This window comes from Sinocyclocheilus rhinocerous, unplaced genomic scaffold (genome assembly GCF_001515625.1).
Source record: "Sinocyclocheilus rhinocerous isolate Xijiao unplaced genomic scaffold, SAMN03320098_v1.1 scaffold1088, whole genome shotgun sequence".
In the NCBI taxonomy this organism is placed as follows: domain Eukaryota; kingdom Metazoa; phylum Chordata; class Actinopteri; order Cypriniformes; family Cyprinidae; genus Sinocyclocheilus; species Sinocyclocheilus rhinocerous.
This window is the reverse complement of record NW_015662001.1, coordinates 148,047-156,643: the sequence shown is the minus strand read 5'-3', so window position 1 is coordinate 156,643 and position 8,597 is coordinate 148,047. Positions and strand designations below refer to the sequence as shown.

The following is an 8,597-nucleotide window of genomic DNA, read 5'->3' as shown; positions in this document are numbered from 1 at the left end:
GTAAACAGTCCTGTAGAGAGCGGCTCGGAAGAGAGGGGCGGGGTCAGCAGAGCTCATTAACATTTAAAAGAAAATGCTACAAAACGGCTTGCTCTGAAAAGAGCTGTTTTTGACAGGGTAAAAAAAGGTGTTTTTTACGCTACCATTGAGACATTTTAACCAAACTATGTTACAGACCTTTCATTAAGAATCATATCAACTTGTGGAAAATGGGCATCCGATGACCCCTTTAAAAATGTTTACTTTTTCACTAACCATGCATAAACATTATTTTCTGAAAAACACAAACATGTACATTCATGCCGCTTACATACTATTGTAGCACAGTTGAATACAGTGCTGAATACAGACTTAATCAGACTTAAGCCATTAATATGTTTTTAAGATACTGAAAAAAGCACAAATTTCAGGGCATGTCAAACCTTCTCCAGGGCCCCAAAACCCCCTCAGACCCCAGAGGGTTAAAGAGCTGGCTGTCTCGTGCATTTATAACAACCTGGAGCTGAACATGCTCAAAACAGTGGAGATGATAGTGGACTTCAGGAGAAAACCCCCAGCACTCCCCCCACTCACCAACATGAACAGCACTGTGGCGGCATAGTCATTCAGAGCCCGCCAATCAGGTGAATGCTTGAACATCATTGGCTATTGCAGAGCAATAGAGTGATTTCAATCAGGCTTCAGTATTTTGGAGGAAAGGGGTTTCCCTATATGTAATGTTGAGAGAACGACTCGATAAAGGAACTGAGGACTCTACTCTTATTGAAATTTATATTTTTTTCTACTGTAGTATCACCGGTAAAACCGTTAATTTATCTTATTTAATAATTTTACAATTGAATTTAATAGTTTATGCATTTAGCAGACGCTTTTATCCAAAGCGACTTACAGTGCATTCAGGTTATACATTTTTTACTAGTATGTGTGTTCCCTGGGAATCGAACCCACGACCTTTTGCGCTGCTAACGCAATGCTCTACCACTGAGCCACTGGAACATATTATTTTTATTATTAATGATCAATTATTAAATATTTTCTTATTTAAAAAAAAAAAAAAAAAAAACCTTTCTACAAAACAATGGTATTTGTTAAGAAAAAACAGTAGCATTTAGTATAAATACAAATTAAAAATAGATGTATAAAAATGTACTCTTTTAATACATTTAATACAATGCTATATCAATATTGTAGAGCAATGATATTCAATATCAATGTAATTTCTCCTGTTTTCCATGTGGTTAAAAATGGTGCCTTTGCAATACAAAATACTTTGTATGTATTGATTGTGTTACCTCATAAATTAAGTGTAGCATGACGTGGCATGATGTCGCAAGGCATTCTTGTTTACTCTAATCTCTTTCTGAATGCAGTAAGTGGCAGCTCCCCAACAAAAACAAAAATGCAGCTGAAAGCTGTGAATAATGCTGCATACACTTATTCCCTTAGTTAACCATTGAGGAATATAAATATTACCTGAGAGCAACTGTCTTAACCTCCTGAGACCCTGCATCCTCATATGAGGAAATTATATTTTAGTGAATTTCTCTGAGATTATACATGCCACAGTTTTAAGTCTGGATGTCCTGTACAGAGCACATTCAGGGCTTTTCAGAGATACTAAATGTTTGGATGTTTCACCATGACCACAGTGATATTTGGTAATTATCATTTAAATCGGACTAAATTTTAAACTGTGTGTCATAAATCAACATCTCAGGAAAATGTTATGTGGTTTCAAATCAAAATATGACTGTTACGAAACAGGACGTTGATTTCATACATGTCCTCATATGACTAAAATCATGTTATTACGCATTTTGGGAGACAAAACGAATGAATAAGGAAAGAAATTATATTTCAATATTCCTATGAAAATTGTTTTTGCCTATGCATGCTCATTCATGTCTTCTTATTTTATTTTTTTTAAATTGAGTCCCGATGTCCTCTACCAAGGACATTGCATAACTTATGAATTAAATATCTTTTTTTTTATACTCTAAACAATGTAATGACATGAAAAAATACTAATTTTTTCCTAAAATGTTTTGCCGGGTTAAATTAGTTTTGTATCTCATGTTGGGACATGTTATTATTTTCACAGGTTTTATGTTTGTTTTTGTATGTGTGTTCCAGACTGATGGCCTATGTGCTATAGACCTGTTGAGCTGTGCTGGTCTGATCAATCATTTTGGCCGCAGTCGTTCAGTGGAGAAACTTGAGATCAGTCCAGTTCTTCTGCAGAAAGGAAACACCAGGATTGCACTGTATGGCATTGGTGAGTTTATAACATTAAGCAATATGACATAAATTACTGTACTACGTCACAGATTTTTAAGGAAGTCTCTTATGCTCACCAAGGCTGCTTTTATTTGATAAAAATGCAGTAAAAACAGTAATATTATGAAGCATTATTACAATTTGAAATAACTACTTTCTATTTGTATGTATTTTAAAATGTAATTTATTCCTGTGATGAAAAGCTGAATTTTTAGTCTTCAGTGTTACATGATCCTTCAGAAATCGTTATAATATGCTGATTTGCTGCTCAATTATTATTGGTGCTCAGTTATTAGTAATGATTCTTATTATTAAGCAGTTTTTGCTGCTTAATATTTTGTGGAAATATTTTTCAAGATTCTTTGATGAATAGAAAGTTCAAAAGAACATTTTTTTTTTTTTTTTTTTTTTTTTAATATAGGGTCTTTTGTAACATTATAAATGTTTTTACTGTCACTGTTGATCAGTTTGCATATTTCCTGAATAAAAGCTTTCATTTCTATTAAAAACAAACACTCACATAACCCTAACATTTGAATGGTAATATATCATGATTTCTGCATAAATATTAAGTAGCACAACTGTTTTCAACATTGATAATAACAAGAAATGTTTATTGAGAAGCAATACAGCATATTAGAATGATTGCTGAAGGATCATGTGACACTGACTGGAGTAATAATGCTGAAAATTCAGCTTTGCATCACAGGAATAAATTAAAATTTAAAATATATTACAATAGAAAACTTTTATTTTAAATTATAATGCTGTTTTACAAAAAAATTTTTACAAAAGTTTTTACCATATTTTTGAGCATATAAATGCAGCCTTGGTGAGCATAATGTCATAATGTTTCCAAAATTTTGATAAGTACTGTACATAAAATGAGGGGTTATTTATCTACACATTATATACAAATGGAAGTCAAGAAAACATAGGGAAAATACAAATATGTTCATTGAGAATGCACGTCACAGGGAAAAGCATCCCTGTATTTTCACACAGGACCACAAGGCATGCTTTTGCACCAGAAAGACGTGATCTGTAAGGGGAAGCCTTGTTTTATTCTTAAGACCCAGGTATACTAATTTTCTGCATTCTGCTACGTCTTGTGCACAGCTGTGTCTGCACAGCTTTCAAATTATACTCAGGCTTTAGTCATATGTTTTACTGAAGTCGATGATCTGTTTGTGCTTAACCAGCGGGTCTGTGAACCTCTCCCAGAACCATATTGCAACAAGGAGCAGAGCACATTAAACATGCTTTAAAAATATCACGTTGCAAGCTAATAGAGATGGGAGAGAATAATCCCCAGCAACCACCTGAACAATTGTTTTGTTTTGTTGTTTTTGTTTTGTTTTTTCGCTTGTTTGTTTTGCAAATCACTGGCCATGTGTCTCAGCTGCATCAGCCTCCAGATAGAATTTTTGTGCTTCCCTCCCAAACAGCAAATGATTCGCTTAATAGAGAGTGTAACTTTGCATGCCAAAACATATCTGATGCTTAGCATAGCTTGTATGCCACTATGCAAATACTTACAAATTCATGCTGCATGAATTGTTGCTTTCTTTTATTAGCTTGTGTAAAAAACCAAGCACAGCAAAAGTTCCTCACAGCAAAGTTGTCTTCCTGCTGCTGCTATGACTGCTGCTGCTGCTTGTATTTGTGTGTGGTTGGTTCATTTAGGAACTGATAAATACAGACTAGGGGCGGGCGATATGACCAAAAATATTATATCACGATACAACTATTAAGGTATATACGGTATATATGAATGCATGGGTCAATGTTCAGCATTGCCCATTGATGTTTGGTCTTCATATTTTCAGCACAATGTGTAGGTTAATCTGGAATTGGTTTGGAAAGTGAATTATTGAATAGGAAAAACCTTAAGACATTGTTCTAAACTTGGACTTTAAGCCATTCAAATAGACCTAATGACAGAGGGGCCATACCATGGCCACCTCTGACAACATCGGCCAATCAAAACGCTGGAACTGAAAGGCGCCAACTTGCAAATCCCTCCTCCTCAGGAAAGGTTAAAAGGTTCTCTTCAACACAAAGAAGTGTGCTAAGCTATTGTTACTCTGTAGTGTGTTAAGCTGTTGTTGCTAAGAGAAGTGTGGTAAGCCAAGATGTGCTAAGCTGCTGTTGTTGTACTACTGAGAAACATGGAAATTCTGCAAGGAGTGAATTTGGGGAGTTTGGAAACTGCCACAGCAACAACGACCACAAGCTTAGTGCTCCCCCATCTTCTGCAACAACTTCAGAACCTTCTCTTCAGTGAATCCTCCATTTGCAAGTTCCAAACTGCTAGGATCGTCTCCCACAACTTCAGAATCGTCTCGTCAAGCGATCCTTCTCCTGTGTTTTCCTGGTTGTCCGGATCTTCTGTACAGACTTCAGAACCTTCTCTTCAGTGATCCTCCGTTTGCGAGTTACAAACTGTTAGGATCTTCTCCCACAACTTCAGAATCGTCTCATCAGCGATCCTTTTCCTGCATGTTCCAGGTTGTCCGGATCTTCTGTACAGACTTCAGAACCTTCACCTTCAAGGCTCCTCCGTTTGCGTGTTTCCAGACAACGGACCTTCTCGGTGCTCAGGAGTTCATCATTCACTAGTGCTTCGTGTTCAAGACTGTGAAACGTATCCGACTCCTTTCTTCTCACTGCAGCGTGGCCAAGGTCAACAAATAGAAGACTTCGTGGCCCAGACACAGAACGTAACTATCACTCTTTCCAAACCTCTTTCCAGAGACCGTTGACATTACAGTGTATTGTCAGTTTATGATTATCTAATTGGCATTAGATTTTATATAGCTGATGTCAGTTAATAACAAATAATCTCTTGATTTATTTGTTGAATCTTAATAAGGTTTACCTTATTAATTCCAGGAAACTACAGTTCATCTTTACATAAGATAAAGTCCATAGTAACATCCAACTCAGTCACTAGCATCTATCAATCTTTTGCACTTTATCCATTCATTGTACCCATTTTGTAGTTGTTAATTACTCTTGTCTATCCTTTTGTTAATAAAACCCCTTTTATTCCACTTGTGTCTTCCTTGTGTTGACAATTCAGTAAGAGGCTCTACAAGTTAACGATTCTCTAAAATCCTTCAGATTGGTCAGACTACAACTTATTTATTATTTATTCAACAAGCTTCAGTGATTGTTCTTTACTGTCAAGGTCAAATTCCTGGCTGGTGCCCCGTAAAATAGTGTGACCAAAACTAAATATTTATATTAATATTTAAGCCAAAGCCATTACACTGGTGGTGCTACTTAGATTTGAAATCACTACATTTAGTGGTACCCCGTGTGAGGCTATCTAACATCTGAAAATCACTACATATTCCTTTAAGTGCAGATCAGAGCGGGTCGGGGTTGTGAGACTGGGTTTTTAAAACTGGCAATAGAACACATTCAGATTGTCAGCCAGTTGTTTATTTTCCACAGATCGCGGTGGTGGTCTATACTTGGTGATTATTCTCAGACCTGTTCAGACTGATGCCATGTCATTGGCTGAAAACTGTTTTTTCAGCTTTTCAGAGTAGCTTTTTTTTAGCCACTCTGATCTCCTTTCTTAGTCTGTTTCTGGCTTGGTTATACAAGATTTTATCCCCACTTCTGTAAACATCCTCTTTGGCATGACAAATCTCTTTGAGCTTCCTAGTAAACCACGATTTTTTATTGTTGAATGATAAGAATGTCGTTGTAGGAATGCACATATCCTCACAGAAACTGATGTATGATGTTACAGTGTCTGTGAGCTCGTCCAGATCGGTGGCTACAGCTTCAAAAACACTCCAATCAGTTCAGTAGAAGCAGGCTTGTAAATCCTGCTCTGCTTCCTTAGTCCATCTTTTAACAGTCCTTATTACAGGTTTAGCTGATTTCAGTTTCTGCCTGTATGTCAGTATAAGAACTAGACCGTGATCACAGAGCCCCAAAGCTGCCTTTGGGACAGAGTAATATGCATCCTTTATTGTTGTAAAACAGTGGTCCAGTATATTACTGTCTCTGGTGGGACATGTAATTGCTGTCTGCATTTTGGCAGTTCACAGGAGAGATTTGCTTTATTAAACGATTAGTTCACTTTCAGAATAAACATTTCTTGATAATTTACTCACCCCCATGTCATCCGAGATGTTCATGTCTTTCTGTCTTCAGACGCAAAGAAATTAAGGTTTTTGAGGACAACATTCCAGGATTTTTCTCCATATAATGGACATCAATGGGAACCAACGGGCTGAAAGTCCAGATTGCAGTTTCAGCAGCTTCAAAGGGCTCTACACGATCCCAGCCAAGGAATAAGGGTCTTATCTAGCGAAACGATCAGTCCTTTTCTTAAAAGAAAAAAAAAAAATGTATATACTTTTTAACCACAAATGCTTGTCGCGCACTAGCTTGACTTCACGCATTACACAATCACATTGGAAAGGTCACTCGTGACGTAGGTGGAAGCACCGATCCAGCATTTACAAAGCGAACGTGCAAAGAAAGTCAAACGCCCTTTACAAAAAAAAGATAAAACAGCGATGTCGGTCGATTTTGAAATTGGAGGAGAGGATTATATGGAGTTTTTCGCCCTACCCTACCTTTCTGAACCGGAGTGCACAGACAAAGAGCTAACCGCGCTTGACCTTTCCAATGGGATTACGTAATTCATGAAGACGCTCGCATGCGTGAGCTAGAGCAAGACAAGCATTTGTGGTTAAAAAGTATATAAATGTTTATTTTATTTTTTTTAGAAAATGACTGTTCGTTTCGCTAGATAAGACCCTTATTCCTCGGCTGGGATCGTGAAGAGCCCTTTGAAGCTGCACTGAAACTGAAACTGTGCTCATACACGCGTCTGGAGGGATGTAAACATTCACAAGAATGAATGGTGAAAACTCTCGTGGCAAATAGAAAGGTTTACAATTTATGAAGAGCACCTCTAAATTAGGAGAGCACATCTTCTTCAGAGTTGTTACATCTGAACACCAACTTTCGTTGATATAGAAACACAATCCACGCCTCGTTTTCCCCATTAACTCCACAATGTGATCCACCCTGAACAGCTGGAAGCCCAGCAGATGTAGTGTGTTATCTGGAATAGCTTCACTGAGCCAGGTTTCAGTGAAGCACAATGTAGCAGATTTCGAAAAGTCCTTATTTGTGCAGGTGAGAAGTTCATCCGTTTAGTTAGGAAGGGATTGGAGGGATACCAGGAAGCGCAGTGCGGAAGCCGCATTCATTAACCAGTGTGCCAGGGCACTTCCCTTGTTTCCATCTGACTGTGTGTTTGAACAGATCTACTGCCCCTCCAACTAGAACAGCCAACAAAACGTGAATCATTTCACGAAGCAAATGGTTAAATTGATTTAAAGGTGACATATTATGCCCCTTTTTACAATATGTAATATAAGTCTCAGGGGTCCCCAGAATGTAACTGAAGTTTTAGCTCAAAATACCCCATAGATCATTTATTATATCATTTTGAAAATGCCAATTTTGAGTGGATGCAGAACGCTGTATAATACACGCTGTATTAGAGCTAGGGATGTAATATGCAAGTGCTATATTAGTATATTATTATAGTGTTATATTTCAATTTCATAAAAAAACATGCAGCATTTTGTCCAAGCAATAATAAAAGGACATATTTATTTATAATTTGTCTTAAATCTCATTTTGTAAAAAATAAATTAAAAAAAAGTCGTGAATCAAATCGAATCGCGAGATCAAAATCGCGAATCGAATCGTGAGTTGAGTGAATCATTACATCCCTAATTGGAGCATGACTCTTTAAATGCAAATGAGCTGCTGCTCCCCGCCCCCTTTTCCAGGATAGAGCTGCGTCATTACAGCTCGTACCTGCTAAAAAACATCTGTTTTGGTTCTGATTATCATGTTTATCGCGCTGAAATAATGCGTTTTAAACCATATTAGTTTATGAACGTGTGTCTGAGGGGAACTTACTGTCTTTAGAAAAGTTTAGATGGTATTTTTTCTTTTCATGTTGCCTCTATATAATGCATATTAAAGTTCATAAGTGCAGCGCTGCTTTGTTTACAGCGGAAACCAAGGAAACGCTTTAAGCGCCACCTGCTGGCAGAGAGTGAATCTGCATTTCATTCAGCTCGTCTGCTGTTTCTGTTTCAGATATTTTTTATGTATAGTTTCACAAAACTGAAGTCAAACCATTCTGTTATTGCTTCAAATTTCGAAATTATACAATGTAATTTAGATTAAAAACTGCTCATGTTGCATGTATGCAGCATCTTTGTTTGGATCATGATTAAAATGCAGTGGTTGCCTCTAATTTTAAA

At 37.0% G+C, this 8,597-nt stretch overlaps 1 protein-coding gene across 1 annotated transcript in view; it reads left to right on the top strand.

Annotated features, from left to right (window-relative positions):
- The window catches only part of LOC107727241 (double-strand break repair protein MRE11A-like), a 142,636-nt gene that overhangs the window by 28,637 nt on the left and 105,402 nt on the right, over positions 1–8,597 (top strand). Inside the window, exon 5 of the mRNA XM_016537046.1 lies at positions 2,134–2,275. Within this exon, the coding sequence (XP_016392532.1) occupies positions 2,134–2,275 (142 nt within the window). The remainder of the gene's footprint in view (positions 1–2,133; positions 2,276–8,597) is intronic.